This window comes from Mauremys mutica, chromosome 6 (genome assembly GCF_020497125.1).
Source record: "Mauremys mutica isolate MM-2020 ecotype Southern chromosome 6, ASM2049712v1, whole genome shotgun sequence".
Lineage (NCBI taxonomy): Eukaryota > Metazoa > Chordata > Testudines > Geoemydidae > Mauremys > Mauremys mutica.
Window position 1 is genome coordinate 32,875,863 of NC_059077.1, and position 21,969 is coordinate 32,897,831.

Here is a 21,969-nt window from a genome sequence, read left to right on the forward strand (position 1 = left end):
GTGACTTCAATTGTCATTGTCCCTTTAAAACCGTGAAGAAGATAGCTTATGTTAACACTGCACTTCATAGGCTCACTAGTAGACAGAACTGGAAGAGTGACTAGAGCACTGAGTCTGGCCACTTTCTTTTGTGTGCGCAGGGACAGGGGGTGAGGGAGAATATCGATAAATAAAAATACCAGTCTGCTTTCTTAAAAATAAGCATAGAAACAAGAGCACTAACCAAAAATTGCATTCAAGTGATTTTTTTTTTTAATACAATGTGTTGTGTCCTCATTTCCTATATTTTATTCCAAGAGTTTTTGTAAGAAAGCAAATTTCATAGAAATTCACCCATAGAAATTCACTGTCTCAAGGTTTTTAGCATTGTTTTTATCATAACCATCAAGATGAAAACTGCAATACCTATCAACTTACCACAGGATCCAAGCAACCAAATATGGCACCAAATATAAGCATTTTGCCAATCTTTACATTGACAGGTAATGCTGCAAGGTGCTGGCCCAATGGAGTCAGTTTGGGCTCACTTAATTCACAAGCCCCAATTTTTCGTAGCAGGTTCATTGCATTGCTGATTACTTGAAGCTGTGGAGGGTCTAATGCTCTGGAGAGGAAATCCTCAGGAGAACCAAGATTGCATTTCTGTGGATTAAATGGATAGACAATTCAATCTAAACCTATCTGGTAAATGTTAACCAAAAGATAACAATAAAAACAGATATTTTTAAAATGATGGGCTGCAAAGACATCTAGAAGGCATGTTGCCTGTTCAGTCATTCTGAGGCCAACCATCCTCCTCCTCCCACACCCGCCTCATTCATCTTCCTCATACATGCCAAGTCTTCCCTGATGCAGGACTGCAGCAGGCCCACAGAGTGACATTAGGATGGCTCCACTGTAGAGGAAGGGCCAGAGTGTAGAGAAAGTGAAGAAGGGATTATGCACCTATCACGCACAGCTTCAATCTGGCCTTTATGACAGAGCTACAGAGGTGGCAATGCACTGGCATGGTCAGTAGTCTGGAACTCCATGAATCTATTAGCCCAAATTTATATGTAGAAGATATGCACAAGCCTTGCACCCCACATTCATGGGTTGGGAAAGAAGGATTCCATCCCCCTGCTTAGTTCCCTCATGCACATTCCATATATTTGTAATATGGACAGGGACTGGGAATTGGCCCTTTAACAGGGACCTTTCTTCATAAAACATTTCCTTCAGATTGATGTTGGGAAGAAATGCGAATGATTCCATTCTGAAGATTAGATAGTATTATATTCTAGTAGATGAGTTACCCCTCCACAACATACTCTGGATTTTTTAAAGTGAATACATATAGTGGATTTTCCACTAAGAGAGGAAACAGATGTCTCCATAGACCCACACAACCCAAATAGCAGCACTAGAGCAGGAGGCACACCTTTCTGGCTGATTCTAAAGGAACAAAGGTAAGAGAAATTCAAGAAACAAGACTGTACCATAATATGAAGGCATAACTCTTCTAAAGGCACACGCAGTATTTCTGGAACGGAATATTCCATGAAACTTTCAAATCTGCAATACCACAATAAAGACATACAGTATTACAAATTTCAGTGTAACAAGCCTTGACTTAAGGTTACAACTCATCTTAAATTATAATCCCCCATTTTCATATGCTTGTTTTTCAGATAGACATTCTTTTTTGGGGTACATGCATGGGTTTTAAAGTAAACCGTGAGTAGAATATATTTCCCATTTGTGAGCTAAGCATGTGCATACATCAGTGTGTGTGTGTGAGAGAAAATAGTGATGGACAATGGAACACTTTTGAAATAATCTAATATATTTTTGCTCATGCTTAATTCAAATAAGTGGAACTTCAAACTTTACATGCGGCTAAGCCCTCAAAGTAAACGTTACATATTACACACACACACACACACACACACTTTATGTTTCAGTTTTATATATCAATCAAACAAACAAACATAGTTAAGGCCAAATCATTTTCAATCAGATGTAATAAAAAAGGAATTCTAGGTTTTTAGTTATGTTATACTGCTCCATAGTATGGAGAGCAACAACATACTGGGGGGAGGGATAGCTTGGTGGTTTGAGTACTGGCGTGCACAGGGTTGTGAGTTCAATCCTTGAGATGGTCACTTCAGGATCTGGGGCAAAATCAGTACTTGGTCCTGCTAGTGAAGGCAGGGGGTTGTACTCAATGACCTTTCAGGGTCCCTTTCCAGTTCTCTCTCTCTCTCTCTCTGGAGATGTACCTATCAGAGTTAGTTCCCCTGCTCCACATCCATAGACAGCCCACTTTAAATCTATGGATTTGGAAGGTAAGGAGCTAAACTTCAAGATTCCAGAGCTAGGGTTTGTTTATATCTGACAGTGGGGCAAATTTATGATGATGTTTAAAACAGAATTCTACAGTTTTAAAAAAAATTGTGGGGAAAAGAATCATAACTGAAGCATTATTAAACAGGAAATTAAAAATTTGAGTCACCTCTGTTAAAGAAACATTAAGGCTATAAATTCAATTTGAAAAAAAGCCAGGAACTGTAAAAGTTAAGAAATACACAGCACAAAGTTATCCATATTACACACATCATGTAAGTTCTTTTATGAGATCCCAAACTTCTGTATTTCCTCACTTCAGTTTAATTTGCAACCACCACGCTGCATTTTAACACAGGCTTTTGCAATTAATACTGTAACAGTTGCCTGACTTACAAAATGTTGCTCATTAAAGCTACTGTACCTGTCTCTTGTGTACATTCGGAAGCAGAATCCATCTCTGACACGTCCAGCTCTCCCTTGACGCTGCAAAGCACTTGCTTTACTGACAAAGGTCTCTTCCAAAGAACTCATTTGGCTGCTTTCATGGTACCTGAAAAAGTATTTGCACAGAATGTGTAGATAAGGACTACTGTCAGATTCAAATTTTCATCAAATTTAAAGTTGATTTTTAATAAAATCACTCATCATAAAAAGTTACAAAACTTAGTTTTGAAAGCCCTATTTTGTAAGCCTTACACATGATTGATTAATGAAGTAATCAAATGTAGACGATAGAGGTGAAAGAGACCTACTGTATTAGTTCATCAAGTCCATCTTCCTGCCAATGCTGAATTGTTTTTTTACTATACATTTTCTAATACTTTATACATTTGAAGTAGACCAAAGCCAGCATCTCAGTTTCAGGAAGTTATGGAAAAGGTAATCTACCTAAAATTTTATCCCATCACTTCTAAATAATTCCCCTCCTTGTTCATAACTGTGACAAAGTGGGAATCTTTGTAATGTTTTTATGAATTCTATGTGTGCCTCAGTTTCCCCTATTTGATGCATTGTTACCAAGTGGAGATGAAAAAGGGACTAAATTTGCTCTCAGGACAGACTAAGATACATAGGTGGGTATCACCTCCCTGTCTTGGTGGAAAGAAGAATCCTGAAAGAATTGGTTGAAACTATCTTAGGTAAATGAGGGGGCCAAAGACATAATGCAAGCTCCAATGACTCACCGATTTCCCTGCCTCTCAGCAGGGAAACTAAGAAAAGTTCTCAGTTCCAGAAAAAAAGATTGAGAGGTATGAGGTGAGGGGATAAGTGTGAGCTCTGGCAGAAGCTTGGGAGTTCTTTCCCCTAAGAATCAATTAAGGAGGAGGTCAGACAGAGAGAGAGCGCCTGAAAATGGAGTTTCACTACATCTTGACTGGGGCTCTGGGCTGATCAGAACAGACTATGCTTTAACCTTAGTTTCTCGATGTGCTACCCTAAGGATATCCTTATGTTATGTTCTAGTTGACTAATAAACCCTACCATTTTGAAAAGCTGCTTGAGTGTTACTGTAATATTTGGTGAGGTGCATTAATCCCTGAAGAGTGTACAAGTCTCTATCAGGAGTCTGGCTCAGTTGGACTCTCTGAACCGAACTTACGGTGAGAAGCAGGAGGGCTAAAGCCCAAAGGTTCAGTCTCAGGAGGCGACAATGTTGCATGGCCTACTCTGAAGGAAGAGTGTGACCCCTTGGGGGTCTGGCACACCAAAGGGATCCCCTCCAAGAGACAATTCATAAAGCTAGGAGCACAGCACTGAGCCTGTGGATCTGTGACAACACCACCATTTGAAATCAGCAGACTTGTACCAAGCTGTAGCATGGTTTTGTGATTTGGCATATGGCCATCATCATCAGACCAATCAACTTACTTTTTCGACCAAAGCCTGAATTTAAACCTAGATCTGAAGAGGTACAAACCTAGTGGAAAGCCCCTATGAAATCTATTTCCCAAACTGTACACAACACAAAGACTTAGGAAGATCATCCCTTACCTGTTTTCTTTTGTTTTCCCAGTGTCAATTACAAAGACAACATCTGGTATCGTAATACCTGTCTCGGCAATATTGGTTGCCAAAACAATCTGCAAATGAAATAGCCATATTGTCAGATAAATGAATTAAGGAAATAGTCCTTCTGTAAGTTTCATTCCTTTAAACTCAGATTTGGAGAGAACTTGATAAAAAGTGACCCCTACAGAAATGTTTGGGAGGACAAGGGGATCTTTACATGCTTTTGTACTAGTTTTTTATTGTATAATTGGTTTAAAATTTTGCTTGCACTTGCAAAGGTTGTTTGACTTTCCACTGAACAATTTGTCATTAAGTAAAATAGTATTTCACAAGCTTGTGTGTATAAAGGTGTACAAAATACTGCAAGGGAAAAGATTCCTAAAAAAGTTTTTTTAGAAAGTGACAGGGATCCATTTTTGTATACAACAGAAAGCTACAGTAAAACAAAAAATACTAAAAACTAAATGTTTGTGTTCTATATAAAATATTTAGTATGATGACTTGACAATCTTTTGAAGTTAACTCTTATCTGGCCCTGAACACCTTGTTAATAGAGTACAATGCTCTGCTTTCAGCAAGAGAATTTCAAAGACAACTTACGGTTGTATAACTTTATACGTTTTTTATTACGAGAATTCATATACACGAAAAGTATATAAAGTAGAGGGAGCAAGATGGTGATTTATGTTACAATAGTGAATTTTACATTTTTAAACATACCATACCTTTCTAACTCCAGAAGGGGGCAATGTAAATGCAGCTGCTTGATCTTGAGTTGAAAGAATAGAATGCAGAGCTATTAACCTATACCTGAAAGAAGGAGACACTATTCAACAATTAAGTTACACTATTCAACAAATTTTTAAATAAGCCTGAGGTAATGCTGGTGGGTTAGAGGAAGGAAAGAGAATATACATAAATAATAATAAGACTTTGTATAACTAATTAATGATTACATAATACTAAAAATAAAAGGATAGTAAAATATGAAAGGAAAAATGTGTGAAATGATAATACTCGATGTGGAGATGGGTGGAAAAAAAAAGTTTCTACCATTGTTATGCAATTTTATATTGACTCTAAACTACAGTGACAGTATTTGGCAGGTGCAGCAAAATGGAAGAAAGTGTCAGTTTTTATTTCAGAATTAAAATATTCAGAAGCTCTTCACTGTTAAAGCAAATAGGTTCATTTGGAGGAAAAATATGGCAATTTTGACTGCAAAAGGATCTAAATATTTACCACTTATGCTCAGATTTGAAAGAGAAATAGAAAAAAAATGAAGATGGATTGAGAAAACATTCTGAGAAAAAAATAAGTTATGCGCTAAATACAATTCTCTTTTCTTATAACAGAAACAGCTAGTCTTAAAAACTAGGACAAGAACACTACACATTTCTCAAATGAGAATGTTTTCATTACCTGTCCCGTGTAAACCTTCGGTCAGCTGAAATGAGATCATATAACTGCTGGATGTGAGCAAGCCCTGGTAAAAAGATCAATACAGCGCCATCTATGTTTCTGAACTGAGGACTTTTATCTGTAGGGATATAATATAGAAACCTGGTTAAAAAGCTAGAAAAAATCCTATTTGACATTTCCCTGTTTGAAATAGGAGATATTATGCTATGATTCCTGAGCTGGGCCCTTTCCAGGAGGCATCATTAACAGGAATGAAATAAAATATCCTTACTAGTACCAAGCATCATTAGTAAACAATAAGAAATCCATCAAAGTGGAGTCTCAAAATGTGAGGAAAGTAAGCATTGAAATAATTTTTAAAAATCCACAAACATTTTAGGAAGTGACAAAGTACCTAAGAAGGCAAGCAATTCCAAGATAAGGTCAAGATTGATCTTGTAGGGATTCATGTAGAAGATTGCTTGCCGTGTACGATTGCTATACTTCTGATAGTAAGGATCCAAATCAACACCTGATCCAGACTGGAGTGGGACATATTCCTAAAAGGGAAAGAAATTGGTAACATTAACTTTATGCAAGAGGAAGGCAAGAAAGAAGAATGTAGACATTTATACCCTTTAAGTGTTTTTAGCTTCATTGTCTTGTAAGGCAAAATATGTACAAAATGGACATCATATAGTCCATTTTATAATAATAAAAAAGTTCCATTAGGTCCATCTTGTCCATCCCTAGAGCTCACACCGGACCATCTCACAAAGGCCTGGCAAGCTGGTACTTTTTGTTTTTAGGCTGCTATCCTGTGCTCCAGAACCTGTGCTTTAATTTAAAAAGTAATAAACAAGTCTCCAGCCCTTATAGCTGCAAAAGAAACCATGAAAATGTGAACTAAATGTAAACTGAGGCAGTCATGTTTGTCTGAGCTTTGGTCTACACTAGAAAATTTGGATGGTTTAACTACATCAGTCAGGGTGTGCAAAAGCCACACTCTGAGCGGCATTGTTAAGCCAACCTAAGTCCCAGTGTAGACAGTGCTAGGTTGACAAAAGAATTCTTCCATCAATCTACCTACCACCTCTCGGGGAGATGGATTATCTACATCAACAGAGCTGTCCCTATCTATCTCAATAATCTGAGAATTCTTGAGTCTAATGATAATTTAAATGCCACTAATATCAACTATTTCACTGCTAATCAAAGCATTCAGAAAGGAGCGGGACAATCATCATATATGAAGATCTGCCTTAACTACTACCCTACCTACTATCATTTTGGGCAGTGACTGGGTGGTGCTCAGGAGAGTGCTACCACTTATTCTCCTCCCTTTCTCATGCAACATACAGCCAACTAGCCAGTGGGGAGGAGTGAGGCCCAGAAGGGCATCTAAGCCCCACCAAGGGGAACTAGTTCCACAGAGCCCTGCAAGACATACAAGCCACACTTAGGGGGAGCTAACTTTGAAGTGGGGAGCAGAACATGTGATATAATATTTTTACATCTAGATAATCCACTGTAAGCAGTGTCTCATTTTGGCATCCCAAGTGGCAGGAAGCAGCTTGGAAGAGGGACATCACTTTTCCTCTGTCCCCTCTCCTTAGTTCATCTTCATAACTGAGCAGAATTGTTCCTGAGTATATTCAAGAGCTTTGCCCAGTATTTGCTTAAATGTATCAAGAGTTGGGAGTGTGCACAAGATGTTGAAGGTACAATTTAACTGGGAATCAACATTAAAAATGTAGTGACAGCAGGGCAGCTGCAAATAATTGTTGATGAAGCCACCAGAACACACTCAGTTGATGACTCAGTAAGTTGCTGAATATATGGTTTTATAACCATTGGAAATATCATAATTGTATATAGCTAAATTAGTATTGTATTAATTGTGATGATTTGATACCACTGTGCAAGTGGATCAGCTGTCAAAAAGAAAAAAATAGAAAGAACAGAAAATACACTAGTACTACACAAATTCATGGTATGCCCAAACCTTGAATACTGTGCACAGTTCTGGACACCTCTTATCATAAAAAGATATATTAGAATAGGAAAAGGTGCAGAGAAGGGTAACAAAAATCATCAGGGGTATGGAATAGCTTCTATACAAGGAGAGATTAAAAAACCTGGGACTATGCATTTTAGAAAAGAGTTGACTAAGGGAGGATATGACAGAGATCTAAAAAATCATGAATGGTGTGGAGAAAGATGACAAGGTAAGGGTTATTTACCCAGTCACATAATACAAAAACTGGGGATCATCTAAAGAAATTAATAGGCAGCAGGTTTAAAAGAAAGTACTTCTTCACCCCATGCAGTCAACCTGTGGAACTCGTTGCCATGGGACATTGTGAAGGCCAAAAACATAACTGGGTTCAACAAAAAATTGGATAGGTTCATGCAGGATAGGTTCATCGATGGCTATTAGCCAAGAGGGGTTGTGTCCCTGCCCCATGTTCTGGATGTCCCTAAACTTCCAACTGCCAGAAGCTAGGTCTGGATGACAGGGAATGGCTCACTTGATAAGATGCTCTGTTACGTTCATGCCCCGTTAAACATCTGGCATTGGCTACTGTTGGAAGATAGGATACTGGGCTTGATGGACCGTTGATCTGACTCAGCATGGCCACTGTTATGTTCTTAAACAAGACTGTCCAAACAGAAAATACGTGTTTTACCTGATGCTTTGTGATTCCTCCTCCTTTGCTAGTAACATTTATTGTTATTTCTTCCTCCTCCTCCATGAACTTCTGACAATATTCAGAGTCCTTCTCCAGAACATAACCAATTTCCTCAATAACATTTTCCACATGGAAAACCTACAGAATTAGTTTGAGAGGGGTAAGTACAAAAAATAAACTTACATCGTTTTTGTCTTTCTAAAGCACACACTCTTAGGACTGAAAAGGGAATTTCCTACAACACTAGCTAAGAAAGACGATCCTACCTTCTACAGTAAACTATATGCTGCTCCTTAACAGCAGAAAAATGGAGTCGCGCTATATGTTGCTCCTCAACATAGTGCCACTCCCTTTTTCTGCTCCTTCCTCTAAAAGGGCAAAGCAATATACAGCTGTTAAGTATCTATAACAGTGTTAAGGAACCCCCTTCTGCACCCACTCCCATACCCAAACAGCAGCCCAGAGGTCTGTGAGGTGGGGTGGGAGAAAAAAAAATCACAAGGAGATCTTTCCCTTTTCACTTATTTCCTTATTTATAATAGAAAGTGAATCACACTATTACTTCACACGTATATTAAAAAAACTGAGCAAGTCAGTAAATCAAATTAACAAAGCAGCAAGAAGGATGTGTTAGAGGCTTTGTCCTTGTGTATCACAGCTTTAACAATGCTGGATCATAAAAATAAATTGTGATGGATTGTGTATTTAGTGCACTGTATGTGGTATATTAGAAACCCTGTAAGCAGCATTTTAGTTATTTTACCTTTTTTTCCCCCGCAAATAAAAATGAAGACAATAACAAGTAACCAATCAATGTAGTTGGTCATTTAATACTAGATGACTGGTGCACTTACTTCAGCAACGGAGATATATCAGTCAGTACTGCCGTGCAGCAATTTGCATAGAATACTCCATAAATATTGCTTTAACATTACTCTTGGCATCTCAAAGTTACTAAGTATTTGATAAAAAAATTATAAGGTGAAAGATAAATAGTAAGAGGAGAGACATTTTGAAATGCTCAAATTTTCATCACCATGAGACCCTAACGCAACAGACACACCAAAGGAAAATGGCAAGCCTCAGGGCAAGCCGGAAAATGGCAAGCCACAGAAACGGAAGGAACTCAAAATTTGATTTTCATTTATACTGCACATTAAAAAAAAAAGCACAATAATAAAAATGGTGTTTTAGAATGTCTGTGGATGGTCTCAATTATTCTGTGGATGGTCTGAATTGCCAGAGACGAAATATGATGTAAATCCAAGTACAGAGTTCTGTTCTTAGGACCACTGATGCCATTTTAGGATTTTTAAAGATAAAAAGAGCTAAAATGGTTAAATTCAGATGAAAGACTACCTTCTCTTGCTGCTATAGCAGATACAACTGGATGACATATTACTAGAGCTTATTTGTGTGGGTAGATATAAAGAAACATTTACCTACCTCAACAGGGTAACTCCTTCCTGAAATCCTTAGAATGGGACAGTGGGTGAAATAGCTGGAAAACTTTTCACTGTCTACAGTAGCACTCATTAAAATCAAATGCAGGTCTGAACGTTTATGTAAGATCTCCTTCAGAATGATTAGCAAGAAATCAGATTGGACACTTCTTTCATGAACCTTGAATTAAAAGGATGTAAAGAGTGAATTAGTCTGATGTATCAATACAAATAATTCCTATTAAAGATACAATTGTGCAAAAGCAAAGTAGAAGAGAATTGCTAACCTCGTCTACAATAACATGAGATATATTTGAAAGAAGACTGTCATCCTGCAGTTTCCGAAGCAGAACTCCTGTTGTACAGTATAATAATCTAGTAGCTTCTCCCGTTCGGGATTCCATACGGATTTGATATCCACACAAGGAATTCTACAAAACAATGTATAGGATAGTATTTAAATGTATAGCAGTGGTTTAAAATACTAGATATATCACAGATAAAAAAATATTAAAATTAAGATTAAACACTGGATTCAGGCACTGCATAAACTACTAGTAAAATAGCATGGTGGATTATTTTCAAATCCAAACAAAATTTGAAACAATTATTAGTTTCTACGTGATATAAACTGAGAGGTCTTGGACTAGAAAGTTAAGAATACTGACAGTCACCAATGAGACAATTAGAATAGCACTTGTACAGCTCATATTTAAAGTTTACTGTGATCAATTAATAAATCCTCACAAAGCCCACATATTGGGAAATTAAAGCAATGATTTTTTCAGTGCAACTGTATCAGTGTCACTCACACTGACTGACCCCCTTCTCTCCCCCGCCCAGCAGGGCTGGATTAACTCTCCTGTGGGCCTGGGGCTATTCGATTTTGTGGGGCCCCTGTGTACAAGTCTTTTTCCTAATTTAAAACAAGATGATCACAATTATGGCATCGAGGCTATTAACGCTACACTAAACTTGCCTTTTAATTAACAAAAAGCTGTTCTGTGGTTACATTTCAGTCTTAAAACATGTAGAATACAGTTCATTCAAAATAGATGTTATATTTGTTTCTTTCTGGGAGGGAATTTGGGTGCAGGAGGGGGCTCCAGGCTGGGGCAGAGTGTTGGGGTGCAGGAGAGGGTGAGAGCTCTAGGAGGGAGTTTGGTGCAGGAGGGGATTCTGATCTGGGGTAGGGGTCCAGGAGGGGGTGTGAAGTCCAAGCTCCGGCCAGGACGCACTTACCACAGGTGGCTCCTGGCCAGCGGTGCAGCAGAGCTCAGACAGGCTGCCTGCCATAGCCCCATGCCGCTTCCGGAAGCAGCTGGCTGCTGGCATGTCTTTGCGTGCCTCTGGGGGGAGGGGGACAGCGTGTCTCCGTGCACTGCCCGCACCTGCAAGTGCCGCCCCCACAACTCCCATTGGCCGTGAGTCGGCCAATGGGAGCTGTGGGGATGGTTCTGGGGGTGGGGATGAAGTGTGGAGAGGAGTGGCATTGGGTCACGGCATGCAGGCAGCCTGCCTGAGCCCTGCTGCGCCACTGGAGTTTTAGTGGCCTGGAGATTGCGATCAACCAGTCAATCGCGATCCACGGGTTGGTGACCACTGAATCATAATTATGGATTTATTTTTGCGGGGCCCTCCTTAGCCCAAGGCCCTGGGCTGCAGCCCCTCCAATTTTGGAATGTTTTTCTACATTTTTAAATATATTGATTTCAATTAGAACACAGAATACAGAGTGTACACTGCTCACTTTATATTATTTTTTATAATAAATATTTGCGCTGTAAAAACAAACAAAAGAAACAGTATTTTTCAATTCAACTCATACAAGTACCATACTGCAGTTGCTTTATTGTGAAAGTGCAACTTACAAATGTAGAATATTTTTTTTGTTACATAATTGCACTCAAAAACAAAACAATGCAAAGCTTTAGAGCCTACAAGTCCACTCAGTCCTACTTCTCGTTCAGCCAATCGCTAAGACAAACAAGTTTGTTTACATTTACAGGAGGAGATAATGCTGTCCACTTATTTACAATGTCACCAGAAAGTGAGAACAGGCATTTGCATGGCACTTTTGTAACCGGCATTGCAAAGTATTTACATGGCAGATATGCTAAACACTCATATGCCCCTTCATGCTTTGGCCACCATTCTAGAGGACATGCTTCCATGCTGATGATGCTCGTTAAAAAAATAATGTATTAAATTACATTTGTGACTCAACTCCTTGGGGGAGAATTGTACATCTCCAGCTGTATTTTACCGGCATTCTGCCATATATTTCATGTTATAGTAGTCTTGGATGAGGACTACTATCATTTTAAGAACACTTTCACTACAGATTTGACAAAACGCAAAGGTTACCAATGTGAGATTTCTAAAGATAGCTACAGCACACAAGCCAAGGTTTAAGAATCTGAAGTGCCTTCCAAAATTTGAGGGGGATGAGGTGTGGAACATGCTTTCAAAGTCTTAAAAGAGCAACACTCCAAGGAGGAAACTATAGAACCCGAACCGCCAAAAAAGAAAATCAACCCTCTTCAGGTGCCATCTGACTCGGATGATGAAAATGAACATGCATTGGTCCGCACTGCTTTACACTATTATCAAGGAGAACCTGTCATCAGCACAAATGCATGTTCTCTGGAATGGTGGTTGAAGCATGAAGGGATATATGAATCTTTAGCGCATCTGGCATGTAAATATCTTGTGACGCTGGCTACAACAGTGCCATGGGAACACCTGTTCTCACTTTAATGTGACATTGTGAACAAGAAGTGGGCAGCATTATCTCCTGCAAATGTATACAAACTTGTTTGCCTGAGCAATTGGCTAAACAAGAAAAGGACTGATTGGACTTGTAGGCTCTAAAGTTTTACATTGTTTTATTTTTGAATGCAGTTTTTTTTTGTAGATAATTCTACATTTGGAAGTTCAACTTTAATGACAAAGAGATTGCACTACAGTACTTATAGTATTTTTCAGTTCACCTAATATCTCTTGTTTTTTACAGTGCAAATATTTGTAATAAAAAATATAAAATGAGGAATGTACGTTTTATTCTGTTATAATTGAAATCAATATATTAAAAAATGTAGAAAACATCCAAAATATTTAAATCAATGGTCTTCTATTATTAACAGCGCAATTAATTGCGATTACTTTTTTTTCCCCATTGCTTGACAGCCCTATTAATTAGTAATCCAGTGTTTAACAAAAAGCAAAGGAAAAAGCATTTTAAGGCAAATGAAAGCGGTCTTTAAGTAAAATCATGCTAAACATTATGTGGCTTCCACTATGTACAGAAAAATGAGTTTCCTATAAAACCAGTTGTCTAAGCCATTAGCCATGAATCAAATAGTAGCTTACTCTTCCTCCAGGTCCAGTTTCACAGCCCATTTCTTCACAAACTCTGGTAGCCAGACTCACTGCTGAGATCCTTCGGGGTTGTGTGCAGACAATATTACATTTACTTGATCCCCCCACATTTAACAGCAAATCCTCCAACAAGAAATGGGGCACTTGGGTACTTTTGCCACTGCCTGTTTCTCCAGCCACAACAACTACTCTATGCTTTTTAAGAGTTTCTATGATTGAATGTCTGTGTTTAAACACAGGTAACTGTTGTCTCTCCTTTAAAAGTCTCTGGTATCTGGAGGAACTTTGAAGTTTTTTAAACAGGATCCTCACAGGTTCCAAATCATCTGTGCTTGTGGTCTCAAGAGACAGTCTGTTGAAGTCCTCTTCGGAAACTAAGTTTTCCCAGGAGTCCTCTGGATCTTCTGATACTTTGGGTTTATTTTCAGATTGCTGCTGTTGCTGCTGCTGTTTGAGTTTGTTTAATAACTTAGCAATAAAGTTATCACGAGGTTTGTTAGTTTCTAACTTGCTTTCTTCTTCCTTTTTCTTTTCAGTTTCACTCCATTCTAACCAAACATCTCGATATGGAGGAGGCAGCAACTGATGGACCGACTTTAGAGAAAACAGAAAAAGTGACAATATGTATTATTCTGTAGTTTCACTGACAGTTCACCTACAACTCAATTTAAAAATTCTAGAAGTTACCTTAAAAAATCTTTACGAAATGAAAGACTATACCACTGATCCAAATACTTAAAAACTTCCTCTCTATAGATGCAGATTTTAATCACTTGTCTTCAGAGTCTGTATGGGTACTTTCTATGATAACATTTTTATTTGAGACCTCAAATCGTCCCTTAAATATGTTGCTAGTATTTGACTGCAGCTAAGGAATGATTAGTTTTCCCAAATCCTACATTTAGAATAAAGATATATAAAAAAATAAAAACAAGGAGAAAAGTATATATGAAACTTAAAGAGTATCAGTTATTTCACAGACCATATTAAAATGTATAATAGGGATGTTTAAAGGCCTTTTGCTCTTACACGGTCACAAGGATTGTACATCAATTAATTGACTTTTCATTAAATGAAAATATGAAGTCTTCTATACTCTGATGCAGAAGTATTGCTGTTTTATTTATTTGACAACTATACTGCTGAACAGTAGACAGAAGATAATTTCTCACATTATCAAAAACTACTCCAAAGAACAACTTAAATACCAGAGCTCATTAATTCTCTCTAAATGAGCAAGTCCGACAAATAAAAAGGGGGAGAAAGCAAAAGTTGAAAGCTCATATATTTGTAACCATGTTGAGCATCTGTTTCTACCTATGGGTACTGCAACTGGTAGAAGATGTTTTTAACCTTTTACAATATTTAACTATTCCACACCATGAAGTCTTGCCACACGTTGCGGCCTCACATGATTATGTTTGGCACCTTCAATTAGGACAAGTGAACGTTTAATTTACAGGGAGAATTCGAGCTTGGAAAATCTTTACTGATTTAGACTATGAAAAGATTAATATGGATATTATGTCAGCAAATAAAATCTTAATGTGAAAATACTTCCATCCTAAGCATCTAGTGTAGTGAAAATCTTACCTGTCCTTTGACTAAGTGATAGAGAGCCAATGTAGCAGCCAGATGCTGAGCTTGCATACTATCCTCGGTCACAATTGTAGGACACACTGCCATTACATCAACTGATTTGGTAACCTTAACCCTTCAAAGATAGAAAAACCAGTTCTATAAAATCATATTTCAGACAGACATTTCTATTTACTAGTAGGTGCAGCACTAAACCTACTATTTTTGCTTAATATGTAACATTTAAATAAGTGGAAACTGAAGCTTATCAGACAAAACACTACACAAATAAAATTGTTAACTGTTAAGGGTTCAACATAAAACAAACAAACAAAGTGTAGTAACAGGTTTATGGAACTGATCTCTAGGGGAGACTACAGTAATCTGTAGGGTTGTTTGTTTTTTGAAAAAGCAAAACCAAGTAGACTCAAAGCACCTTTGATAAAACGTAAAGTGACCTACTTGTGGAAACAAACATTTACAGTAACTCCTTGCTTAATGTTGTAGTTATGTTCCTGAAAAATGCTACTTTAAGCGAAACGATGTTAAGCAAATCCAATTTCCCCATAAGAATTAATGTAAATATGGGGGTTATATTCCAGGGAAATTTTTTTCACTAGACAAAAAGACTATTTCACACACATATACGCAGTATAAGTTTTAAACAATTTAATACTGTACACAACAATGATGATTGTGAAGCATGGTTAAGGTGGTGAAGTCAGAAGGTGGAAGAGAATGAGATATTACCCAGGGAATGCCTTACTGCTAGATGATGAACTAGCACTCAGCTGAGCCCTCAAGGGTTAACACATTGTTGTTAATGTAGCATCACACTCTACAAGGCAGCACGAATGGAGGGAGGGGAGACAGCATGACGAAGAGAGAGAGAGAGACAAGCATTGCCCCTTTAAATACGCTGACCCCGCTCTAAGTACGCTGCCTTTTTAAGTAGATCAGCAAGTTGAGATGGCAGCTGCTGCCAGCAAGCTCCCTCCGTTCTGAGCCCTGTCATGTGTCGTCCCCCACGGTGGAGATGGCCCGATGGGGTAAAGTTGCAGGGGGAGAAGGACACCCTGACATTAGCACCCTCCTTGCACATCAAGCAGGAGGCTCCCGGGAGCAGCTCCAAGACAGAGGGCAGGAGCAGCACACGGCAGTGGTGGGAGGGACAGCTGAATTGACCCCGCAATTGATGGCCTACTGAGCAGCTGCCATACAGGTAACTTAGGGGAGAGAGGAGCTAATAGGGGAGCTGCCGGTCCACCCTGGTTCCAAGCCCCCACCAGCTAGCTCCAATGGGCTGCTCTTTCTGCAAGCAGTGGACAAAGCAGGAGGCTGTTGAACAACATTATAAGGGAGCATTGCGTAACTTTAAACGAGCATGTTCCCTAATTGATCAGCAACAAAACAACATTAACCGGGACGACTAACTGAGGAGTTACTGTACTTAGATGATGTGGGCATTATTGCAAAATATTGTATGAAAGCTTACCATATGTAAAGCTGGGTAAAATTTTTCAGCCAACACTTTTTTTCAGTGAAAAATGCATATTCAATTACAATGATTTTACAAATTTGTGTAAAATTCGTCAAATTGCGTCAATTCCCAAAAGAGTAACAAGTATGTTAACAGTCATTCAATTAAATGGAAGCAGCTAGAGTTTAAGATAGTTACGTGAATCAGTAGAAAATTTAACTTTACTAGAAGTACATACCTACATTTCCAATATCTACCCACCGGAACTTTTTCAAAAGAAGGATTTGGACTCTTGGGGAAATTTTTCCTGCTCCAATCGATCAAAAACTGTTTAGGAGATTTACCAGTCCAACTTCGAGCAGTGTAGTCAAAATTCCTTACATCTCGAGGCTCCCTCTTTTTCACTGAAATGGTAGAACAAAATTTACATTATTTTAGATGTTCACATGGTGGCTTAATTCTTGAATGAACCCAAAATAATTTTCTCGACTTAGGCATTTTTAGTAGAAAGTAAAATTTTTTAGAAAGACTCTGCATTTATATTTAGTAAGTACAGATACTAGCTACTGTCAGACACACAATACTGGCCTAGTTCAATATGGCGACATCTATACTTAATCTTAATTATAGCAAATCTGGCATACAGCTATAATTCTTAAAAAGAATACTATATTTGATCGTGGTGGTTCAGGACCAATATAGGATGCCACTCATCCCGAATAATAGTCAAAGGTTTCAATTAAAGATCTTTGTTGAAGGAAATTAACATCTAACTGGTGACACAGTGAATCAGCACATTAGCTTTCTATCTACAGAAAGATGTATTCAAATCATGATCTGACTCGTAAGTGATAATTAGTAGAAAAAGAAAATAAAAAGCTTTAAAGCAGCTGTGCTACAATTAATATATTGCTTTTAAAGCCAGCTAGGAAGTTAAGTTGGCTCATCCTATCTTCACTGTAATCCAGGGTTCGGGGTCCCACACCATACAGAAGAATGCACAATACAGGGGCCTTTACAAATCTTTAGTTAATTGGAGTACAGTAAATGAAGTTTCTATTGTTCTTAATTTCAATCATACCCTTCTCTTCCTCTGCAGCAGCTGCAGATTTTTCAAGCAAGTTCAGGTTCAAATGAGCTTCAGGAGGCAAAGGAGATTTTTTCTTTTCATTTTGTTGTTGGTTTGAAATTTTTATAGCTGGATTAAACACAGGATGTTCTTCTAGTGCTGCCATTTCTGCAAAAGGAAACGGGTGCTGTTTTTTCTTATGTGCTTACCATTCATCCTTTGAAAATGTGACAGGTTGGACAGCCAGAAATGCACCCAGTAAAATCAGTTATTTTTCAATATCTTGGGTCACACCGAAAGAAATTCATGAAGGTCTGCAATTCATGCAGTGATATGAAACCAGTTAAAAGGTACTTAAGTATCATCTTATAGAGATTTTTCCTAATAGTTGATAGATTTACCAGCAAAAGTGTGACAGTACAGTTAAAAATGTAAGTTTATTAAAAGGTACAGATAATTTGAATGTCCATACCATGCTGAATTCTTCTTATTTTTTCTTGTGCCACCTTCTGGCTTTGCTTGTCTTTATCTTGCTTGGAGGAACTTGCCTGTTCCTTTGCTTCCAAAAGCTTTGTAGCCAAATGCACATATCTTTCATTCTGTTCCAAACAAGATCATTAGTTACATCCTGGATATTATGCAGGTGAAATTAATTACAAACTACATAATAAAGCATATTCCCTCCCAAACCCCATCCACACCAACACAATATTTATATGAAAGAAATCCTTGTGCAGGAGAATGAACAATTCTAATTTCACAAATAAAAATAAAAGGCTAAATATTTCTTTTCACAAGGGCAGGAATGGAAATCAACAATTATCCCATTTGTTTAAGTCTCTCAAGGGACTGCATTTTCCTTTCTAGCACTATGCAGCAAAAGTTTTGCATTCAATACAAAAAACAAAAGGGAAAATGACTTAGGAAGCATTACTTATAGAAGTTTTTTTTTTAAACCCTCTCCTTCTGCCTGCAAATCTGTCAAACCTACAAAAATTAAGACAATGATTAAATCAGTTATTCAGCCCTTGATTTTCAAAAAATACACACATACACTAGAGCCAGAGTTTACAGATAAATACCACATGAAAACTGCCATTTGAAAGAAAGACTCCCTATACAAATCGCTCTCCGGCTTACAGGGTCAAACTTTTCCTCATCTTCTGTGTTTTTCACAGACTCGCTTTTCTCATCATCACTCTGTTGCTCAGCATACTGCAGAATCCATTCCTTCATACTCATCTCTTTGTCTTTCGCGGTATGTCTCTATTAGGAAGAACAGCCAGGGTTAAAAAGATAATTGTAAAGGAAACTGAAAAGGTTTAATTGCTGTTTGGCCAATATTTGACAAATGTTGCTTGAAATTCAAAACAATTCAAAAAATGAAGATGCTTCTCAGATCTTGCAAAACATCACACAATTTATATATATACTTTTTTGATGGTGAGATAAATGTTTTACAACCACTATGGGGGAACAGGGAAGGGAGGGAGAGAGGATTATGTGGGGAATCTTGATTAAGATTTGATAACTTGTGGTACTGGACTCCTAAACCACAGAGGCCAACTTATATAGGCACAAATCAATAAAAACTGCATCCAGGTGTATGTGTTGTTCTATAGAATACAGCAGTGGTAAATGGAATTAATGGGTTATGGGGGCTGGAGAGTAGGAGATTTAACTGTATTGGGACTTGGTATTTTTTCCAGCAAGTCAAATGTTACCACCAAAACTTCATAAACCTTTCATTTTTTGAGCTTTAAGTGAAAAAAGTTACATCTTTACAACCATTACATTCTAGAGAATAGAAATCCTTCTATGTACTTTAAATTACTGAACACACAGGATGGGATTTTCAATAATGTTCTACGTTGACATAACTCTGCTCCTACAAAAGTCAGTGGGAGTTTAGCCATTGAAAACTCCTTCCCATAATTCCTCAAAATTACCTTTATTTCAGGTCCATCGTCCTTTTTGTTGTTTGGTATCTGAGGCGTTTCACTCTGTGGCACAGGAGAACGAAATTTTGCTCTAGGTTTGTGTTGCTCTTCTTCAAACTGCTGACTGAATCCTTCAGGTAATGCATCTTTAAAATAAAATGTAATTCCAAGTAACAGAAAAAAATAACTTTCATTGGCACTGGGTACAAACTAAAAATAAGAAATAAACACCATGTAGGACTGAATCAACCCCAAGTCTTGATATTCACCTGAGCAGATACTGATTTCTGCTTATTATACCCATTCTGTAGATGCATAAATGGAGGTAGAGAGATTAAATGATTTGTCCAAAGTTAGGCAGAAAGTCTGAAACACAGCTAGAAAAAGTAGCAACTCTGCACCTGGTTCTAATTGCTACTAGTCCTACTGAAATAAACTGTTACTACTATGTAGCATTCCCATACCACAGTGATTGCTATTGCTCTTGTATAACATGGTCAAATTAACATAAACCACCTGTAATTCACATCTTTAAAGGCAACTGTAGAATATGAGGCCCTCTTGGGGATTTTCTATCTTTATGTATGATTTAATGAATTTCCTTTGAGCCTTCTGAGGGACACTGTGGTGCTAAGATTTCTCTGCTGCAGAGTGCTCCTTCAGTCTACAATAGGAACATATTTCCACACCATCTGCAGTGTTGTCAAACCCTTGTTGGTTCTAGGATATGAGACACATGAGGTAATATCTTTCACCAGACCAAATTCTCTTTCACCAGCAGATGTTGGTCCAATAAAAAAAAAAACCTCACCCACCTTGTCTTTTTCTATACCATATTTTTATGGAAACAGTTTTTCTAGAGAATACCTAATGGCGTTGCTAGTGAAAGAAGATGGAAAAAGTGAAATCCCTGCTCTTAAGAATAAAGTGGTACCATACACTGTCAGTCACTAAAAGCAAGACAAAAACTTGCTCAATAAAAACCAGTTACAAAAGATTCAAAAAACTTTAGTACCTAAAAGTCACTTCTCAGGTATGATCCTTACCATCAGAAAGGTTTAAACAAAGCCAGTCAAGTGCAGAGTGAAGATCACCACCGTATAAAATTGTATTTTTCATAGCTTCCTCAATGTCCTCAGTCTTAAAAGAAAATCCTTGCAAAGCCATATATACATCCTACAAACAAAGATAATTAGTACATTTTAAGAAGGAAATTGATTTAAGTTGTAGAAATAATGCCAATTTAGAAAAAGATCCTGCATGGGGACTCCAGCTTTTTGTTATTAGGTATCTGATGGGAGTGGAGCATCACTCCTATCAACCTGCTAGAAGGGAACAGGTGTTTGTATTTCTTCACTCTCACATCAGGGCTTCTTGGTTAGCATGAGGGGTAGGAAACAACTATTCTATTCTTCATAGCAGATAGGAGGCTGGAGAGAGGAAGAGTCTCTGGTAATCTGCCCCTCCCCTCAGCCTCAATTTCAGTCCTCTTCTCCAGAGTAAGCTTAATGTGCTAATTGCATTCCCAAGCATGAAACTGACATTACTTGACAGTTTTATGGCTCCCCATTGGGATTTGAACTGCAGTAACAAAGGCATTAGAGCCATATGCATGCTCAGGAAAACACTGCAGCTATTTAAGTTTGGAAGGTTCTTTGTCACCATAAGAACTAGAACTTCTTAAAATAAAATCTTAAATTCTGGAAAAATAAGTGGTTTACAGTCATACTTGCCAAGAAGAGCTTCCCACTCACCACTGGAGTTTTCAAGCCCTCTCATGTTCCACTCAAATGATTACTTATTTCACCTCACACCCAAGCATCTTCAACTATTGACTTACATTGGCAAGGACATTCAACTGGCCAATTACATTTGATATCTGAGATTTTAAAGAGTTTTTAACAAAATTATGTTGTATTTTAAAATGAGAAAACTTGGCTTACACCAAATACTAAAGTAAAAGTGACAGAAAAGTAACCTATTTACGATCACTGAATAAATGTTGATCTAGAGCAGGATTTCTCAAACAGGGGTTGCTGCTTGTGTAGGGAAAGCTCCTGGTGGGCCAGATCGGTGTGTTTACCTGCCCCGTCCACAGGTCCAGCCGATCACAGCCAGTGGAAGCCGTGATTGGCTGGACCTGCGAACGGGGCAGGTAAACACACCGGGGCCTTTCCCTACACAAGCGGCGACCCCTGTTTGAGAAACCCTGATCTAGAGGGGGGGGGGAAAAAGATTTATACTCCACCTGTAATTTTTTGGCAGTAAGTCTTCTAGAAATCATTCCCTTGTCATCACTTTGCTTTTTGTGCTCATTGATTACTCCAATAATCCTTTTTTCCAAATTACTGTTAATCACTACCTGTGGAGACAGATCCTAGTCATTATAAATTAAATAAAATCTTACAAATATAAACTAAGATACACTACAACATCAGAGACAGACAAGAAAAAAAGAGAGATAGAAAGGCAGAAGACTCCTTACCCGCAAAACCCTTTATTTTTCCAATTCTGGCCTACTTTAGGAAACCGCTTATGTATATTATTGGGCAAGATACTAGCAGAAGATTAAAAAAAAAAAAGAGAATATTCAAAGCTATGATGCTCTTACCTAAATTGTGGAGAAAGCTCTCTCTGTTAAAGAGAG

General features: G+C 38.0%; 1 protein-coding gene across 3 annotated transcripts in view; it reads right to left on the bottom strand.

Annotated features, from left to right (window-relative positions):
- Positions 1-21,969, bottom strand: part of DHX29 (DExH-box helicase 29) — a 36,388-nt gene that overhangs the window by 8,934 nt on the left and 5,485 nt on the right. For 2 of the 3 annotated variants that reach the window (XM_045022440.1, XR_006580714.1), the window contains exons 3-21: positions 21,571-21,684; positions 20,369-20,498; positions 19,332-19,468; positions 18,523-18,648; positions 17,855-17,981; positions 17,395-17,550; positions 16,552-16,717; positions 14,849-14,969; positions 13,247-13,849; positions 10,162-10,305; positions 9,879-10,055; positions 8,430-8,570; positions 6,155-6,299; positions 5,761-5,878; positions 5,064-5,148; positions 4,321-4,409; positions 2,750-2,878; positions 1,479-1,554; positions 418-642 (exon numbers count right to left, since the gene is read on the bottom strand). In XM_045022440.1, coding sequence (XP_044878375.1) covers positions 418-642; positions 1,479-1,554; positions 2,750-2,878; positions 4,321-4,409; positions 5,064-5,148; positions 5,761-5,878; positions 6,155-6,299; positions 8,430-8,570; positions 9,879-10,055; positions 10,162-10,305; positions 13,247-13,849; positions 14,849-14,969; positions 16,552-16,717; positions 17,395-17,550; positions 17,855-17,981; positions 18,523-18,648; positions 19,332-19,468; positions 20,369-20,498; positions 21,571-21,684 — 3,009 coding nt within the window. The remainder of the gene's footprint in view (positions 1-417; positions 643-1,478; positions 1,555-2,749; positions 2,879-4,320; positions 4,410-5,063; positions 5,149-5,760; positions 5,879-6,154; positions 6,300-8,429; positions 8,571-9,878; positions 10,056-10,161; positions 10,306-13,246; positions 13,850-14,848; positions 14,970-16,551; positions 16,718-17,394; positions 17,551-17,854; positions 17,982-18,522; positions 18,649-19,331; positions 19,469-20,368; positions 20,499-21,570; positions 21,685-21,969) is intronic. The other variant, XM_045022441.1, reaches the window with a different exon arrangement.